Source organism: Bombus vancouverensis, chromosome 11 (genome assembly GCF_051014615.1).
Source record: "Bombus vancouverensis nearcticus chromosome 11, iyBomVanc1_principal, whole genome shotgun sequence".
Lineage (NCBI taxonomy): Eukaryota > Metazoa > Arthropoda > Insecta > Hymenoptera > Apidae > Bombus > Bombus vancouverensis.
This window is the reverse complement of record NC_134921.1, coordinates 10,307,007-10,327,791: the sequence shown is the minus strand read 5'-3', so window position 1 is coordinate 10,327,791 and position 20,785 is coordinate 10,307,007. Positions and strand designations below refer to the sequence as shown.

General features: G+C 47.3%; 1 protein-coding gene across 3 annotated transcripts in view; it reads left to right on the top strand.

The window, feature by feature from the left end:
- The first annotated feature begins 761 nt into the window (after positions 1-761).
- dtn (transmembrane protein 132C dtn) overlaps positions 762-20,785 on the top strand; it is an 80,743-nt gene continuing 60,719 nt past the window's right edge. The window contains exon 1 of one of the 3 annotated variants that reach the window (XM_076622829.1): positions 762-2,053. In XM_076622829.1, coding sequence (XP_076478944.1) covers positions 1,957-2,053 — 97 coding nt within the window. In that variant the 5' untranslated portion in view covers positions 762-1,956. The remainder of the gene's footprint in view (positions 2,054-20,785) is intronic. The other 2 variants (XM_076622830.1, XM_033330046.2) reach the window with 2 other exon arrangements.

Genomic DNA, 20,785 nt, shown 5'->3' with positions numbered 1-20,785 from the left:
AGGCGTCGAGTTGTTCTCGAGATTGAATCGCTCTACGGTAGACAAGCCAGTATCGAGTATCGATCGTCGAATAAAACTACCGGCAGACGTTTACAGTCCGTATCACTGGATTTGCCTATGCCAACCGTTCGAGGACCATCGCTTCTCGTATTCTTCGTGTTCTTTCGCGGAAACGAGCCTGTGTGCTCGCAATCCGAGCCGCCGAGTCGTTGTTCCGTAGAAAACGCGAAAGCACGCCGTAAAGTACATACCGAGAGCGTAAGAGACTCGAAACGTAACGACGACGTTGCGTCGAGCGTCTCTCGATTTTACTCTCGTAATTTCGTTTATCTTTCGTCTTAACGTTTAACCGATTCGTTGTCTCTTTTCCTCCGACAGCTTATATTCCGGTCGTACGTTTATTTTTATTACGCGAGTCGCCAGTTTAACGAAAGCACTGGCGTAACGCGTCGTTGCGTCAGCACCGACGAATCTTCCTTTTTTCGTACAAACGATACCGCTGCGTACGATAACGCGTTATCGGGAATATCGCGGGATCTCTGGTTGCTAGTAAACAGGTTCCGTGCAACCGCTTTGTCTTTGTTTATGCAATCGTCCGTCACGCTGCAACTTGTTTGCCGCGTTACACGTTTCTTATCCGCCTGCGATAAGCATGCGTATTTTTACATCGATACTTATCGCGTTGAGAGGGAAAAACGCTTCCGCGAACGAATATCAGAACTCGTGGCAGCGTTTCGTTGCTCGTCGAAGGGGAACGAACGGTTTTACTGGATTCGTGGCATCGATACGGTTTACGCGACTCGTTAGCTTATCGAGAGAAACGTCTCGCCGTATATACCCGGTGCCGCGAGCCGCGCGTCTCCGATTCGCCGAGTGAACAATTTCGCAGTAAGAAGGAGCTTCGTAAACGAGGCGAACGAGTGGGTCTGGTCGTTTGTTTACTCGTGGAACGCGGTGCGTTGTCGAAGAAATACGACAGGTCTCTCGACGGAGGGTAAAAAAGGGGAAAAAAGACGTCCAAGGCCCATCGAATGGTTGAATTGGCATGGAGCGTAGGTATAGCTGGTTCGACGGAGCCGCGAGCGTACGAGCTAAAGTGCGCGCGCAGCAACAGTAGGATCGGCTGTAGTTGTATGGTAGTCTGTAGAGGGCAGGCGCCCCCTCCGCATCTCTCCGCGTCTGGTCTGGGCCGCAGAGCGGCGCACCGTGTGTCGAGCCGAGCCGAGCCGAGCCGAGTCGGTCAATACTCCGGGCAACGCGGTGGTGAGAGCACACGACGACGGTCGCCCCGTACTCGTGCACGCCGTCACTCGGAAGCGGCGACTCTCGGTACAGATTCGTGTCTTTCGTGTCTCGAACGCGTAATCTCCGCTCGTGCGAGACTCGTGCCGAGCGTCGTCCGGAAGGGACGCCAGCCGGAGGACCGGCCGATCTATTCTCGCCGTGACTGCACGCGAACGGACTACGCGTATGATACGTACACGCACGCACACGAAAGCGTAACACAGGCACGAGAGAGGAGGACACGCGTGCGAGAGCCAAAGGCCTCGCGCATCTCGTCGCATCTCATCGTATCACATCGTCGTTCTCCTAAAGATACGCGTTACGAACCGTCTGCCCAGTTGGCAGCCTCCTCGGCTCGAATCAGCCGCGGCTCGCCTCTCTCCTCCTCCGCGAATACGACGCTCGTACGATGCGAGCCTGCTCCGTGGGAGATTCGTAGGAAGTCGAAGGACAGTGCCAGGACACGTTCCGCGCTGGTGAGGCGACGCGACACGAGACCGCCGCGGGTCTCGGGTGTTTCATCAACTTTTCCCTCCCTTACCCCGCCGATAGTGTGGAATACGCGGACAGTGGGTGCTATTCCGTGCGACGATTCGACGAATCGACCGTGAATCCAAACCAGAGAAACTACGTACCTGATCAACGACATGCGACTATGAATCCCGGACCGTGATGGACAAGCTCGCGTACGCAGCCAACAACTTCCAGCTACGCCTCGCCGGCATACTCATGGATATGTGGATATTCTTCCTGTTCGTTGCCATCGCCGGTAAGTTCGACTCTATAGTCTCTTCTCCTTTTATTCTCAACTTTTCGTCCTCTTCTTTACCTTCTTTCTTTTTATCATCGTTGCACGTTCCATTCGATATCCGACTTTCTGCCGAATTCGAAGAGACGATCGGCCCCCTAACGCGTCCTCGGTGTATCGATTCGACGAGTGGCTCGCAGCGTGACTCGGTCCGCGTGCTGTCACTCGACGTGTCAATACGCATTACGTATGCACAACAGGCACGTGCAGCACGCTGAGTAAGTGCGTGGTATCTGTGCCATGGTTGAGTCTCGATTCATTCAAGAGATCGGGGAGAGGGAGAATCGATGCCACTTTCGTTCTTAACCGGTAAACGTCACGGATATTCCGTTTTTGGAGCGATTCAAGGCTGTGACGCGACCGAGTCGGAGGAATCGAGTCGGACGTGTCGTAAGAAAATATCGTTAGAGAAACCGGTATATCTTGAAACGCGATTCCTCTTTTGTTAGCCTCGTTCTCTTTGCGCCGATTACACAGCCAGAAGTTGTTTGTTTTCGCTACTGTCGGAGACCTCGTGGGGTAGGCGCCACCGAGTATTCCAGTCTGAACGACGACGATGTAACATCACCGTAGGGGAACCACGATACAACGCCAGATGGTTGAATTTCTCAACGACGAGAAAGAGGATCGGGAAACTCCTCTCTGTTCTTTCCTCTTTTATCTTTGTCTCTTTGTTTTCCTTTCCTGTTGCTCGCCGTCTCGCTTCCACTCGATCTATCAGTTCCTCTACCTTACGAACTACTGTGTTTTAACGTATCCTCCGCGTCTTCTTCTTTCACGGCTCCTCGCCTTTCCTCTCTTTCTCTCGCAGCTTGGCCTTCTCGATCGTCGTCGAGTTTCTCTCGTCTACTTCTTCCTCGCAGCCGGTTTTACTCGTAATTCGCCGCCGTCGTCGTCGTCGTCCCCTTCCCTGCCCTTTCCAATCGTATCTCCGGTCCGTGCAGTCGGAATCACCCTGGCGTATACCCTCTTCCATTTCCTCGGCAGGGTTCGTCGGTGCATTCGTGCGTGAAGATCGACGGAAACGGGGGTAACTATCGGCGACTGTGCTCGTCGAATCTCATTTACGATCGTGACGGTTCGAGGAGAGCATCCCATAAAAGCGCTGCTCACGTACTCGATACCGATTTTACCTTCTAGCGTCGCGTCGCGCCGGCTCGTATAATTGCTGTTCGTGCCGAGCCGGTCCGATCGCAATTCTATCGCGATTTCCAAAACGATCGAATCGTCGTCGTGCAGCTTCGACGCTTTCTCTCCGTGGCTCTCTGTCCGTAAATGGAAGCCACGCAACGTTCCGTTTCTGTATTTGCCCGAACCAGGCGCCGGTTAAAAGCCCGGCCTTTGATAGCATCGCGTCTGATTTGGAGAATTTTCGCGAAAAAAAAGAAAGAAATAAGAAAAAAAGAAAAGAGCAGCAGTCTGCTGCGGTTTCCCTCGGCCCGGCAACAGCCGCGGCGATAGTCTCTCGTTTAAACGCCGTGGAAATGTTTAGCGGAAGCTGCGGAAAAAATATGCTGTGTACGATATTTCGGATGCCGTGTTTCGCTAGGCGGCTTTTTCAATGGCTGCGAGGAAGAGACGGTTCGCTGCTTTCGCGGTTTGTTCCATCGTTTCACAGAGGCGAAAAAAGAACGCGCGTCGCAACGGATTCGCGATCGTTGATCGCTTTTCGCGTCGCGTGCTCAATGGAATCCCCTTTTAGAAATCAGGCCGATCGAAGCACGCGCTATCACGTCCAATGAATACGCATTTTCACCTCTGTGTATGGCACTATGATGTTGAGCTCATCGAGCAGAAACGCGTATCATACTTGAACGCTAAAGTACCGTTCAAGTTCATTTTCGATACTCGAAAGCGAACTCGAAGCGGATAAGCAGTCGGTTGATTTCGTTCGCGCGCTCCACTTCTCTACTCCCTGCCTACTGTAACTCCGCTACAGGAAATACGTATCGCGATTCTTTTCAATGGTTCTCTCGTTGTATCAGTCGGGCTTCACAGATAAGCTTCTGTTTCCTCTTGTTTTATAGATATTAGTTTTCATTCATGCAACGTTTACGGGCTCGTAACGAATCAATTACCGTTGCAACGAGTTCCAAGTCGTATTCGAGTCTTCTATCGTCTGAGAATTCTACCATGCATTATTCATCGTTCAACGGAACTATTATTTGATGCATTTTATTCGCGCTTATTCGCTTTTCTCGCGCTGTTGCACCTCTGTACGAACGCATTCGCCGTATTTATCTTCGTCGTCGTAGTCCGTCTCATCGGTTCGAAAACCAGCAATTTCGTAATGTAAATTATTTTACTTTGTCTTTGGGAATTGGACACTTAGGTACGTACAAGGACGCGTTTACAGAGCGCTTCAAAAACTTGGGAATAAACTTCGGCTACGTGTGTAGTTACCGTTGAACACAAGCAAAACGATCTTAACCCGTTAAAGACCGACAGTTGCGTAAACGCCACATGTCGTTTGTAGTTTCTTTTCGGTAGATTCGTTCTTTCGTGAAAACTCGATATCCTTTTTCCTTGTCCGCGACTACTTCAAGAACTCTGACGAAATTGACGTATTTTATTATAATCACTCGGCCGATTTATTTCCTTTTTTAATCATAGAGCTAGCGAACATGCGTCTGATTTGTATCGAGCTTCTGCAATGTATCTACTATACCCACATTATACTCATTTTTTTGTCTTATCTCGACGATTGCTTCTTGAAACAGCGTGTAGGGATAGCGTTCTTCGAGTTTCGTGATTTTCTTATCTGCAGCGTCGCATCTGGTCGAGGGAAGTTTCTAAAGTTTCGCGACCTATTTTGTTTCTCTCGAAAACGCTCGTTTCCACGATACCCGGAACGACGATTCTCCGCGTCTATCGTTTCTACGCTTCTTTCTGTTTCATTATACGTACTAGCGATGCTTCATACTTGACTCGCGGCACGATCTAGGAATTCTCATTACCTTCTCGTGGCACGAGCACATTCATCAGGTGTCAAATAAAATTCGCGCGAGCCCCCCTTACTTAAAGTTTAACAAAGATCTACTCCTGGCACAGGTACATAGCGCTGTTATTTCGCTATCGTAGCCGTTGAGATGAATTAAGAACGTCCTACTCGGAGGAGCACGGTAATCTGTTATCTTTGTTGGCCATTCGAACTCGTCCACCTAGCCACTCGTTCTCTACTTTCACTTCCAAACTGTAGCCTACGATGAAGTATTCATTGTTCTATATAACGTCAACGTCTCGTAATATTCCGCATTAAACTCTCAAGTATCTAAAATAGTTAGGAAATTTGCCATTTTCCAGCCTCGGTCCCATCGATCCGATTTTCTCCCCTCTTTCGGTAGTTACAAAATCTTCCACCTATGTTTTATCCTTCCACTCGATTATTTCAAACTTTTCACTCTTCCAAGTGGATTTTAACCGTTTTGGATCCAGAGATAAGGAGAAAAGGAGAGAGAGAGAGAGAGAGAGAGGAGCCTGATCTCGGGAACATTTATCTCGCCGAATCATTGTCTCTGCGAAGACGTCGTCAAGAAGATATCGCTCTTTGACGATTACGTGATTAGATTAGATTTGGATATAATAGATTACGTGATCTGGTCGAGATATAGGCGAGGATGCGAAATCGGGTGGACGTTATTTGTGCCAGGCTGCCAAAGCGTCGATATCTGAAAAGTTTGATCAAGTTCGTATAGAATCACGTTTTTTAACAGTGTCGTAACTGCAGAGAGATTCGTAAAGCCTGTGAAATATAGCGTCATAAATATTATGCCATAAATTTTATCATTGCGAAACGCAATTATTGGAATTTGTTTCGATATGTATTTTCTACGTCTGATGCTAAAAATGTAGGGAACCTTGGAGATGATTATTTTTCGAACTTCCATTTTGAATTATATATCGTTTCGTTACGTGATCAAAGGGTTAATAAATCTTTTTTACCTTTATTCGGCATGTAGAATGTTTCAGTTAAATTAAGCTTTTCGCTACATTACCTTTGCTATATTTCCTCAAAGGAATATTTCTAAAAATATTTTAACTAATATTCGATACGAGGCCGTGACGAGTAAAAGAAGACAGTACGGCAAATAATCTTTGTTACATAGTTACGCGATATTATTTGAAATTCTTTGAAATATCGCTTCTCGAACACAGGGCGAAAAATTTATTTACGTAAACATGTTAATGTACCCGAAAGCTTTTGCATACCATTGTATACCATTTCTGTTCCGATCTGCGAACATACCCGTGGAAATCGAAAATTGAACTTTAAATATTTAATTCGAGAATTCGCTATTTCCGATCCGCGATAGGAACCAAAAGATTTTCTGCTTTCTTTGGTCACGGTTATCGACATTTTCGAGAATTTTATTTCTTATTCCGGTTACTCTGAACTTCCCATCGTTGCTTTGATCCGCGAATGCATTACACAAATCGGTAATTGAACTCTAACTAACTAAAAGAATCAGCTGTCTTCGATTTTCGAAAGAAACGACACGATTATCTACTTTATTTTCAGACTCGCATCTTGAATCTTTTACTCTTTCGTTCAATTATTCTAAACGTTTCGTCGCCGTTCCAGTCTGCAAAAATTCCTACGAAAATCACTCTAAGCGAACAGTACAGAGAGAGAGAGAGAGAGAGAGAGAGAGAGAGTGAGAGAGTGAGAGAGGAAAAAAGAAGGAAGCGGAAGGGAAGCTCGATCGACCGTCGCGTGGCTATGGTGTATGGTGGTTGGCTCCTCTAAAAATTTCGCGACACATGGTAGGTCGTCTTGGCAACGAAGTCGAATGATTTTACGGGGTCTCTGGTGGCAGCTACATCGACCGTTGTAACGAACTCGAATGAGCAAGGGAAACAGAGAGGGAGGGGGAAAGGTAGGTAGGTAGGTAGGTAGGTAGGTAGATGGGTAGGTAAGGTAAGCCAAGGGTTCTGGCAAACTACGCGGAAACCTTGTTGAGAGACAACCGTATCTCTTTCTCTCATCTGGAACGCGTATCCTTTAGAATGCGAGAAGCAGGTGTTCCGAGCGATACGCGCATTGTCCTCTCGCTTTTTATTCTTAGAATTGCTCCCATCTGTACGCGATATCCACCCGCTACGATAATCCAGACAGCTGTAGCTTTGTACGCGGTAAAAGTGAATATTTCCGTCTTCTTTCCGCAGTATGTTGTCGGAATATACGGTCTTCCGTGGGACCAGATTTCCCACTTTTTTATTCATAGGGTTAGCGAGACGCCGCTTTCCTTGAGCACTTTTGTATCGCAAGATCGCCGAATAAAATCGTTTGGAACACGGTGCCCATCCAGGCTGTGCTCCAACAAACCCTTTGGAATCGATGGTTACGACGAGACTCGGTGAAATCGAGGATACACGTGGCAAACGTGGGAGGAAAGTCGAAAGTTAAATATAATAGCGACTCTCTCTACCTTTTCCGCTTTATTTGAAATCGATCTCGGTTCTCTGGCCACGAGATATCCATATCCGATTCGACGAACGCGACCAGTGGTATCGAATGGCGGAATGCCTTTTTCCTTGCTTGTCGTATAAACGTTTGGTTGCCGTGTCGCGGATTTCGCACGGTCATCGCGAACAAGCGGCTGGCAGAGCTGCCGTTTCGTATGCATTCCCCGAGCTTGTTATCCGGCATCTAAAACACGTTTCCATTCCGTATCCCGCGCTTCGTCTAATCGAATTAACTTCTGTATCGCGGCGGGCTCGTGTTTGCTTATCGATTTCCATTTTCTCCTGTCGCGTTCTCGCGTGCGACCGCCAAGCATCGCGCCGACTTTTTCATTCGTCCGACACGGAGTGCGAACCGCGAGCACGCGATCGCGTCCGTCAACTTTATGGCCGTCGCGCGATAATTAATGCGCTCGAACAGCTTAACGCGCACCGATTCGGAATTTAAATGGGAAAATTCGACACCGACGAATCCGATGTCACGCGCTGCCGTATTTATCGCTGTCGAGATTGAAAAGCACCGCAAATTGATGAAATTGTTTTCGATGGACTGTTTGATCGCGGTGATCAAAAGAGTCCATCAACGGAACGATGAAACGAACGACAGCAAGGAAACCGCTGTTCGATCTCTCGTCGTTTCGCCCCGTGTTCCGGCCAAAAGCGGCCTCGATTCTCGCCGCGAATAGAAGCGCGCACAGGCGTCGCGGTTCTCTAGAATTTAGGCGAAAGGACGCATTTCATCGTGTCCGCGATGCGACGGCTGTGAAATTGCACCGGCGTTACTTTTGTCCGCGTAGAGGAGCACGTACTTCGCAAAATTTTCGCGCGGTGGTACGGCGCAGTTTCGCCACCCGCAGCCTTCTCCAACACCCACCAACCTTCGAGAAACTTTTAAGCCGTGCAACCCACTTGCGCCATCCTTCCTTCTTTCTTTCCTCCTATATACATGACACAGCCGAATGGGGTAGTTCTCACGGTAATACAACAAACCGCTCCATTGCCTGGTTCCGCGGAATTGCTTTTCGCCTGATAATCGGCTGAATTTGATTCGACGAGAACTTGCTACGAAACGACTTTTCTTTATCGTGATGTCGTTTCGTTAATTAATCGAAGGGGAACCGAGCGGCGATCGATTCCTTTTCGTTCGTTCTACACGGCCGATACGTCCGATTTACAGCAAGTCCGAGTTACGCTTCGAGCGTGAAAAGGACAGAAATATCTCGGAGATCGAACCAGTGCGCTGTGACGGATTTGAAAATGAATCGATTGGCCGCAAAAGACAGCCGTTGTTATGGTTACCGGCAGTTATACGTATATTCCTGGTGAATATCCGCGCTAGATCGAAAGCACGTTCTTTCACGACGTTCACGGCCTATCGAAATTAAGAGCATCCGCGTTAAAATAGACTCGTTCAACGGCGAAGCCTGGCTGGATGCGGTTTTGTACCGGGCAATTGCTAGGAGACGCGTTACGTTCTATAGGTTGGCTCGCCAACGCGGCGTTGCTTCTTGGCTCGTAAAGAATCGCTGGAAGAATATAGGTCGAGCGCTAGGGGCGTCTTAGGCACATACCAACGATGCTTCGTTCTATTGAAATGCATACACTTTTGCTGGGCGACTTAGGTTAAAGCGTCTTATGCCACTGCAATCGATCGCACTTGACTCCCCGTGTATACGCATCGCTGTATAGAGCTCGAAATGAATCTGGGTCGCCGGGGACAGCCATCGACCGCGGGTTATTATCGAAAAACGAATACGACCGGACATGTAAATTTTTCTCCGCCGAACGACCGATCTTTTCTCCTCTTGTACCTCTGTTCAGAGAGCGAACGAGAAAGTCGGTCTCGAGTCGGTGCATAGGGTAATCCGATAAATTCGATGATACGAGCCGTTCGAACATAAGCGATAAATTCGCAAGAAACGAATATAGTCGTCGCGCCGATTTAATATCATCGATATCAGTCTGCGTAATTAACGTTGTTAGAATTGGTGACATGGACGTGTACATTTCGTCTGAAACGTAAAGATAGTTTCCACGCGGACATATTCTATTTAAAAATTGTTCCTCTTAAGATGGCAAACGTGATTTACTATGTTTTAACGTGAACTTCGAACGTAGATCGCCTACAAGTTGATTATAATCGAATTTGTATAACGTGGTTCGGTTTGACCAAATAATTCTGCACAATCTTACACGGTGGAAATTAATCTTACGGCTATTGTAGCGGTCCCTGAGCGACGAGTTTCTCTACGAATTCTAGACGTTGCAATCAGCTTGCGTTTAGCATAGATACGAACGAATTTGCCGGATCGAGGATCGAACGAGGCTGGAAAGTCTCGAGTATTGGCCAACAACGTTAAATCCGGCAATCAGATATACCGTAGTTATCGCGAATGTTATCGAACTAACTAAGTCGAGTTACATGGAATCGCGGAGCTTCGTTCCGAGGCTAAGTTTCCCACTCTGCCGGTTTGTATTGCATCGAACTTTAGAACGCGTGGCAGCGTCGTTCTACCGTGACTGACAAGGAGAGGAGCGGTGGCGTGTTAATCCAGGAATTCTGTTCGTAGATTTTCCCATGGAAATTTTAGATCCGTTCGTTCGTATCGTGGCAGCCACGGAGTAACGCGGTTTCAAACATCAGAACGATATGCATCGCACGATCCCGCTATTCAACGATGCGTAGCGACGAAAATCTGATTTGCAGCTGCGATATCTTTTCGCGGTCGTTAATAGAAACGCCTATCGGTCGACGCGTTTCACCGACCCCGTACACGATTCTGTCCGATTGGATTTCCCGATGTTCGTCTACGCGTTTGCTGCGCGTCGCGAGAACTTGAAGCGCGCCAATGTATATAACGCGATATTAAACTGGAGCTGAAACAGCGTGATTAACCGTTCCAGTTCGCGGCCATAGATCCACTGCCGATATCGGGTGGCGGTGTTTGCGGTAATGTTACCAGTCAGATCGGCCTTTGATACGTTCCGCTCGGCCTCCGTTCCGTTCCATCTTTTAGTTCTCAAAGTGCGTCCACCGACAGTATCAGTCACGGTGTCGTGATTTTGGTTCACGGCGTTGTTTTACACGCGATAGCGTAGAATTCAACGTTAACGTCGTCACGGCCGATAGTTCCGCGTTTCGCGAGCCTGCGCCTGTCTTCGCGTTTCAACGCGCGATAGCTAGTTTCGAAAAATCTTTCGCGTCCAAATACGTATCGGCCGGTGACGTTGATTTACAAGCGAGTTCTCGCGCGCGGCCGTCACGTCGCCTCAAAATTCGTACAGCCGGCGGTTCGGTCTCGTGCTTCGTGCCGGTGTTAACGACACCGGATCGTAGTTTCGGGCATGGAAAACAGCTCGCGCGCAACGCGTACACCAAGCCTGGTAACCGAGTTACTCGTTGCACTACGCTTGCCGGTGATACGAATTACAGGCTTGCAGTTCCATAGACGTGCACGGCCTGTATATTACCTCGTTAACGTAGCCCCGAACTTCGACGTTAACTCCTACGACCAGACAAATCTGTACGCTCCACTTGTTTCTCGACACCCTATCGGATTTACGCTTATGCATGTATGTAACTATAATTATACTTAGGTCGCGCGAAAGAGGAGATTGTCCTTTAACCGAGCGTAATTTCGTCGGATCAATTTTTCCGCCCCTTGTCGTAAATTGGTGCGCGATACGACGGCGTTTCGTGCGCTCGCAGGCCGTGGTTCGTTCAGGTCGCACGACCCTGACGCGAGTTCGATCGGTGCCCCATCTTCGTTCCCTTAATTAATCGCTATAATAATTAATAATAACAACGAACACTAGGGTTGTAACTCAATTAGCCACGGTAATACGGAACAGAACGGCGCATCTTGAGTCACGCGAACAGCATGTACATTATCTTGTTACCGTGTCCTCGAAGTTAGCGAGTAACTCGCCAGACACTTATACGAGCAAAGTTGCTGGCGGCCTGCGCGACCTCCTATTTCTTAGCCGCTTTCGCGGGCTCGCCAACTTGCCAGTTAAACAATAACGCGATGAATTACCACAGCGTGATTATTGCGTTTCGACGATAACTCGTTGGCCGCCGTCGTGGCCTACTCCCTCGCGAATCTCCTGCAATTTCAATTGCGAAAGTTGACGCGAATCACCGGGGAATTCGCTCGCGCATCTTGCCAGTCTGCAGAAGTTACCGCGTCCCGGGGATATACATCGAGAGTGATTCTACTCAGAGACGTGAAAAGACGCACACTTTCGTTCATAAGCGTTAAGTATTCGAAGGTAAACGCGTGTTTGTTCGTCAACTTTAAGACTGCCGAGATATCGTTCGTCGTAATGCCACGATACCGTTTTTTATTCTAGTGATCATCAGGTATAATTTCTATACATATTTTCAGATCGGTTTCAAATTTGACCGATATGATCAGGCGAGCGACGCATCGTAACACTGTCAATGAAATTTCGATACGTTTTATTACAACGCGTACGGTACGCGCATAGAAATTGCCTGCGACAAGCGTCTGACTCGTTTCACCAACCGCTCTATCTTTACGTAAATTTTATGCCAGATAATGATTCTTAAGTATCGTTCTAATTATTCCTAGGGTTAAACTGACTTCCTGTAGACACGATAAAAAACTCTGATACCACTTATAAACCGGAGCGTTCGCTGCTCTCGAATAAAAGCTTGTTTCGTGAGTGGCTGAAAAAGCGTAGGCAGTAGCTGCAGCAGCATCCTCGATGATGCGACGGTAATAAGTGAAGAGAAAGAAATACGAGTTGAAGCTAGTTTCTCCCTTTCTTCCGAGCCATTAGTCAAGTCGAAACAGTCACCGGACACGTATTCTTTCTGATGTATATTGTAGCTGCTATGTAGAACATCGATTGCGTACTGTAAGGAGGGAAAAGCGGAAGACATTCCTAGTTAGTATACAGCGTTATTTACATATTACACACGACGCATAAAGTAGCGCGAGGCAGGCTGTGCATTTCATTCTCTTGGCTGCTTTATGCGCATCCTTGGCGGACGTTGAACGTGCAGCGCTGATGTGTCTGCTGGCGATGAAACGAATGATCATCTCGCCGTCACTCACGATGAAAATACTGCGTTAACACTGTGGTGTACTTCCTACGCGATCGGTGGATGTTGTAACAGCGTATGCACCGCTATTACGCTGTCATTCGGGACGTAAATGGAACATCGAAAATAGAGCTTGCAGCGTTCTACGATTAGCAAACGCTAATGACGCTTCTTGATCGAATTCAGCGATATTCTTGCGAATGGCATGGGCGGGCGATTTTAGATGAAACTTGATATCACGGGGCAAGATGATGGATTTGAAACGCGAGATATTACCACTGGCGATTCGTGCGTTTGAATAATGTACATCGTTCCTGTAACGTCAATTTTATCGTGGCGTAATGATTTTGACATCCTGTCGAAACCGGCCAAGTATTCCGATATTTCAGATGGATCACACACACGTACCAAAAGTCCTAGGAAATTCTCCATCGTTCGTCAAATTTTGATATTTCATGTAGATTATACGTTTGAAATCGTATACATAGAAATCCTCCATATACTTTTCATTCTACAAAGCTTCGAGTTAAGCGACAGTGCTTTATAAAAATACATCTTTATCGCACGGATTGTTTTGGCTAATTCAGAAGCAAACGTAACGAGTCCCAGGATTCTTGTTCTATCTTCCTCTCCAAGGCTTAGATTTCGTGCTTCGAATCGTTTTTCTCACGCGATAGCTACAAAACTTTCGTTCGAATCTGCTACCTGGTTACGCGTCTTTCGGAACAGTAGTCGAATTCAGTTTGCCAAGCATCTCGTAGCTGCACGGAAAGCCTTTTTCCAGTTCTCTTTCCATCGTTAGGCGTGTTTCTGAGAACGACGCGGCACGATGGAACGTGGCGCGAACACTCGCCTCGGAGTTATTCTTCTCGCGAGACGTTTTATTGGGCGATCGCGCGTCAAAGCAAGTTCCGCCGCATGGGTCGGGTTAAAGCGACGCGGAGGCCAGTACCGGTGATAAGAGCGCGCGAGGGCGAGCCAGGGAACAGCGACAGCTCGTCGTCGTCGTCGTCTGTGTTGCGAGTTCCGTGGGACACTCGAGACGAGATCGCTGGCTAGCAGTCGGTCTCGCGAAAGGGGATGGAAGCGAGTGCCACTATAGCGTGGCGAGTGCCGACGGCAGTCCACTCAGACCTCTCCTCTCCTCTTCTCTTCTCTTTTCACCCAGCTCTCTCGTCTCCCCTTCTTTCTCGCTCTGCTCTCGGAACCAGGCTCTTTCGCGAGAGATCCTCGACGATCACACGATTATATTGTAAAATGTACGCGACGTCGTTTTGCGAGCGTAGAGCGTGGAAACGCGCGGGCGCGAGAACTCCACGAAAGTCGATCCGGCGAACGTGTCAAGGAGAAAATTAAAATTCCCGAGGGTGCTATTAATTCGAGGCGATATCGCCGTTGTCTTGGCTTCGTCGTCTCGCAACGGAAAGAAGAACGAGGATATTTGATTTTGTATCTAGTTCGCGCGTCAGATGACTTAATCTCGTAACAGTCCAGCAAATTTGACGAAATTCGTCCAAAAGCATCAACAAATGTTTACTTTTCTTTTTTTATATATATATGAAACGTAGGGATTGCCGCGACAAGGTAAAAGTAAATTCGAGTAAACGAACAAAAACCGAACTACAATCGAGCAGAGTAACATCATTTTTCGAACCGTGCTATAAATTCATAGGCGAATAATATTCGCGGGATTTGCAGAAAATTTTGTAGCGTTTGCAGCGAACTTTTCCGTTTTCGATCGTAAAACCTGTGCGTTTATCCTCGTGCGCCAAAGTGCGCATTACCGTGACTATCACCGGCCAGATTGTTAAAGGCTGAATCAGAAACGGATTTAACGTGGCAGATTGACTCGGAATCTGGATCTCAGATGGAATTTTTTAATTAAAGAATATATCTAATCGGACGAGATTCCGATCGAGGGGGCTCGTGTCGAATTCCAAGGGAAAAAGTTTTTTAATATGCCAGGAAGGTTGATCGGCAAGCGTATTCGAACGAGAGAATTCCAGTTCGAAAAGTACTTAGGTTAAACTCGATGTATGATAAAACGTTCCACTAACGGCGGTCTCGTTATCATAGTTTCGCGAAAACTCGCAAGCTTGTTCCCTTAATATGTCAGATCGTATTAAAATTTCATGGAGCACGCGTATCGCGGGACACGTTTGCAGAAATGTAACCGGCGGTATTATTTGTTAAAGCGCGCAAAGCCGCATCGTTGCACGTTGAACCGTTTTAAAGTTACGGAATGCATAATGCAGGCCGTCGCAAACTGCTTCGTACCGGGAAAAGTGGGAACATCGAGCTCGGGTAAACGACTGGTTTCCAAAGCGAGTACTGGTCAAAATCTCCCTTTATTCGAGGGGAAAAACGTTACGATGTACGGTGGTAGACTTGGAATCGTTCTTCCTAGAATTCAGTTGGTCTTCGTCACAGTCTCTGGATTAGTGGGTTATCCTGTGTTATTCGACTGGTTTAACTACGCTACGATATTTAACACCGTGGGATCTGGCAAGTTAATGTATTCGGAAGAACGATGTTGGATATTACATTTATAAATAGATGGCGGATTTTTATTGCGTTATACGAGGAAATACGTAAGATGCGTAAATTATAGTTCTTCTTGTGATATTTGGTAGAACAGTTTCCTATCGACGTTCATTTAAATAATTTAATCGTAAAGATACGAATTTGCATAAAAATCTATCGCGCCCCATTCGCAAGTAAAATAGTGGAAAATTGGTATACGAAAAAGTAAATTGTCATTGTACACCACGTCGTCGATCTCGTGTTATCGGGAATTAGTTCACAGCTTATCCGTGTGTAACGATGTACATCTCTCTCCTATATAAATAAGTAAATAAATAAATAAATTTCACTTCATAGAGACAACACGGTGAGGCAAAATTGCAATCAAATCCCCTGTACAAATCCTATGAATTTTCGACTAACGATTTATGGACGGAGTTGAAAAGTCCCAGAGAGCGTTATACGACGGGGATTCTCTTGCCTCGCAATTCGCAGCCCTGAGTCGCGTTAATGACTTCTCCGGCAGAGTTGTGTTTTTGGAAACACGCTTGTTTCCTGTTCAACGATCTGCCGAAAGTTGCGCCGTTAATTCCCCCGGCCGGATTGCGCGAGAATAAAGCACAGCTTCGGTACTTTTATTGCGTTTTAACAATCTAACGGGCCGGCCCTTTAAACTATGCAGAAGAAAATCCATAGCGAGGTCGTAGGAGAGCGGCCGCGGAGAACGCTCGTGCATACGAATCGATACTTAATATCCTCCTCATCGAGCAACTTGAGAATTTAGTAATTGGAACGCGTGCTTCTGTGTGCACAGAGCGCGCGGTTATCAAAAAAGAAAATCACGAACGAAATAAAAATCGGTTTTTCAATTTCCCTCTCGACCATACTCCATGCTTCTACAGCTTTTTACAATTTTTCCTTTTACATAGTTTGCCGTGTTATCGCGAGTATCGACCGCAAATATACATATAGCTATGGTGGCGGAGTGCGGTATATAAACAGCGGCGGAATCTTGGAAACACGGAAGCCAGGAATCTGGTGCACGATCGTGTACGTACTAAACGTGCGTGCGTGTGCATATACACGGATATATAGGGTGGTTAGGTGGAAGCGAGGGCGGCGGAACTGAGAAAGAATGACAGAGAACGACGAAGAGAACCGCGCGTTACGTGTATAGGTATGTACGGATCGGCAAGGAAACAACCACACAGAAATACCGCGTAGGAAAAATGCGGCGGGGATAAAAAGGGACAAAGACGGAAAGAATAAAGTCAACGACAACGCGCCTTCCCGGGATTTTACGATGCAGCGGTACACGAAGCGACTTGCCAGAATCAGCTAGCTTTTCGGTTATACGATAATTGAATGGTACGATGGAAGGGAATCGCGGTGTGGATTCAGAAGTCCCCGCGGGTGCTTTAATTTCTCGGTCTTCAAGCGCAGGGATCGATAACGAATAGAACGGTGAAATCGAGCTGAGCCGAGTCGAGTCGAAATAAGTACGAACCGCAAACTACCTACCTACCTACCTACCTACCTACCTACCGGGCACCGTTACGCGGTGAGATCTTTAGGTCGATCGAATGAGAAACGAGAAACGCAACGTGGATTTCGCCCGCGGATTTAACGGAGAGAGAGTAGTTAAATTAGTTTCATCGAAGTTGCTGTATGCTTTTATGACGCGTTATGGCTTTCGATGAATTATTGTACGGTGCTTTTCTTGTTCGGGAACAATCAATTATCGCACGATAGACACGCTCGCCGCGATACTCCGGGGATCGATGGGTTCTTTCTCTGCTCTTTCTCTTCCGCTTTGTTCCGTTCGAACGGCAAAAACCACAAAGGTGGAATGGAACGAATCGCGACACAAGGTTCCTCTGATTCTTCGCGTCGTTCAATGCTTTGATAATTGCTTCTTGCGAGCGCAGTAATTGCGCGCTCCGTCTCCACGGGATTGTACGATGTTGCACGTATTAGTACGTGTCAAGAGTGCACGCTGTTGTTGCGGCTTGTACGGTAGATTACGGGCGTACGCGTTGGTGTGTGTCGTCACTGTTCTTGATTCTCGTTCCAGTTTCTGCTTCACGTTCGTTCGTACATTTGCACATTCCACGTGACATCTGTCCAATATCTGGCCGGCTGTACGCCTCTCCCTTTCCTTTTTTCGATTTCAATTCGGCTATTTTCTCGTTTCCATCCGACTCCGTGATGCAGACGTAGACGATGATTTTCGGATTTAAAGTACGTTTTACAGTGACGATCGATCCGCCCGGATTTCCAACGTACGCCAACGATTCACTTCTCCGAGGTATACGAAAATGTTACGCTTCCTCCGTGCTCCGGTCACCGATACGATATTAATACGTCGTTTCACCCTTCGTCGTTCGGCGAATAAATTTCCCGGTCGTCGACTTTTCGAAAGTTCCACCGGGCTTAATCTAAAGTTGTCGAGCAACGACAGACGTCGGTAAAATTAATCGTGTGCTCGGTGTGTCGAGGAAACGATAGGAGAAGGGCGCCGGGCCTCGGCGTCTTTCAACTCCGTCCAATTAACTTTCTCGCGGAAGAAACGCTTCTCTTTTCCTCGGTATACGTCGTCCCTTTCGTTATGAATACTTCATTCGCCGGAGTGTTCAGCATTCAGGCTGGAAAAACAAATATCCGACTGTAAAGTCTGGTCTCTGGTATTCCGGCAGTGATGCTCCACGAAGAGACTCCATTTCTCGAGATGGATACACAGGAGGACAGTTTCCGTCATTCTGCATTCCATGCATCGGACGGATTAAGTTTGTGCACGAGCGTAGACTGCCGGTTCGTAAATTGCGCTGATCCGGCCTGGGCTGGTCTTTTCTCCTCTGAAGATCATCTTCCCTCTTTTTCCATCGCTTCGTGCCTCTTTCCCCGGGGTGTTGCAACCTCTGCCGAACTCTTTACGCTCTGCCGGGGATCCCTGACAACCTTCAACCGTTGACCTCCCGTTAGCTTTTCATCGAATACCGTCGCGTCTGGAAAATTAAATCAAGCCGCAAACGAGGCCTCGTTAGGTTTGGTCACTCGCTCGGTTCTGGTCCACTTAGCTTCGCTGTACGGCAAGGTACATGTAAACACGCTTCCGACTTAGCTAGGGCTTTCAATGCAAACAAGAAACACCGGCTAGCACATTCGGACGTGGCTACGATATAACGAGCCTTTACGAAGCCTGCAAAGTATCCTCCAAGTTGGTCGGATGCTAACGAATTTAGATTCGGATGTGACCCGCTTTTCACGTCGATAATTTGTTCTCTTGTCAGCGGCCGATACGAACTGCGCGGAAATATACATAAACGTGTTACGTAGCGGATTAATTGACGTGATAACGAGCAATAATTGAACGAGCCCGATTATAATTAGCCACCCGTTACTAATGTAACAGCTTGATAATTCGCGTGCGTTATTTCTGCACGCGATACGATCCCACGATCCACGTTGTAATTATTTATCCATCGATCAGATCGACCGATGTAATCGGTTAAGACGTTAACGCGACATTTCTTCGTATTTCTGTTGCTTTCGCGATACGAGTGGCCAACACGCTCGCTGTACTCAGCCGCAGTTCTCTTCAGCGACGGAAGCAACATTATCAGTCGAATGACTCCGTGTCCTGAAAATTAAATCAGACGTCGAGAAGATCTCGTTAAGACCGGCTGCCTGTTTATACTCTCGTCGCATACACGTACATATTGAAATACATATTACATTAGTCTTTTATATGAGATCGGTGCCACGGGCTGCGAATGCAGAAATACGTCGTTTCTACAGAGGCAAATGTTTCGAGCGACAAAGCGCTACGAATACGTTTCGAAGGCGTGCGACTTTTCCGACGTCTTTCATTCGATGACTTCATCGCTGGTATTCCAGGCTGACGCCAGAGCAGCTACGTACATATACACGAGTTGAATATGAGGCATGGTGTTAACGAACATACTATACCCACACATAATTAAGTCGCACATTCCATGCCAAGGTCTCCGAGTACACGACGATAGAAGTACACGAAGAGAGGATCTTGCAGGCAAATTCAATAGTGTAGAAGGCGAAGTTGCGCTTCATCGACTCGTTAACGAGGAGGTCAATTTTGGTGTATCGCGGTAATAGAGTGCAAACGTAGTTGAACTCGTGTTCCGCATTCCTACGTTTCATCAACCGTGCAACGTTACGCGTCGCGTCGTCGTGGCGAATGTTTTCGTTAAGATATGTCGGCTACGCCGTGAAATTGATTAAGATTGCACGGGAACACAAGTTGGCGACGTTAAATTACTTTGGCAAGAATTTCTCGAGTAATGGGACGACGCATAGTCGTTCCAAAAATGCTCTTGATGCGATATATACCGACGATGCACGGAAACGCTAATGGCGTTCACAGGGACGATAAGACGGGCTACTTTTGTTACGAACGTAGCCATATTCCCTTACATTATCGCTCTGTCATTGCTACACGATTCCATATTATTTTCCCGTGGCGTTCCGTGCCACAATAGCAGGATATTTTATTTCACCGCGATACCCGCCGACGTATTTCTCGTCTTGCGAGTCACGTCCGTCACGGCACAGCGGCCCGCCAACCCTCTCTAAGAGTCGTCTAGATATTATCCGGTGATTGCGAGCTTTTCACCGAAAAAGGCTTTCCTAGCAGGAAAATTAAATCAAGCCTCAAAGAGGGCTTGTTAGAACGAATCCGACACGCCAACGTCGAGATACCCGCCTGCTCTCGTCTACTCGTACACCTTGCAGAGGTGATTATACACGCCAGATCTTGCTCGAACAGAGGGAAACCTCTTAAAAGTTTACTCGTTCTATCGCTTTTGGCGATAAACTTGGAAATAGAGGGACAATTTTTTAACGCGTGAAATGTTACCAGACGATACGCGCATCGTCGGGAACGAGATAGAGAAGCGTATTTTTAACGGTAGTTTCGAAACGGGGGGAGGGGCTGAGAGGGAAGTTAAAAAAGTATTCTCAGGAAAGTCTTTTTCTCGCGAATACAGTAAAGCGACTGTAAGTTAGAAGCGGAGGCTTTGCGATTCTCCGTGTTCATGGAACTTGGTCGCAATTCCGAGTTGAATGGAACGCCGACCGAAAGTTGGTTCGGTTGTTTTAGAAACATCGTGTATATTTATATATACGTTTTGTCTGTATACATGTACAGTACGTACGTTGTATCTGCGCGTATATGCGCGCTTCCGTGTCGGACAAAATATTTCCGATAAAACGCTTTACTTCTTCCTCGACCGTTAGCTCGCATCTGTTGCGTTCGTGTTGGAGCGAATAAATTGCGAATCCGGTATTGATTTTGCGCGCGAAGCGCCGGCTGAAAAGAGGAAGGCAAAGAGACGACGAGAATAAAACGACCTCCGCTTCGCCTCTATTAATCGGTTTACTTTTAGAAAAAAAATAGAAATTTACATCGGACCCTCTCTGCCACGCTCCTCGGACTCGCGTTGTTTGCGAAGCCGCTTCTACCCAGCTCGATGTCGTTGAATTATACAAGCTAAGAACGAGGAGACGCGTCGCCAAGATTTGCATTGCTGGCAGTTCGCGCGGTGGCTTGCGAAATGTGCAGCTTCGACTCGTTCGCTCGGTAATTTCCTCGGAAAAGC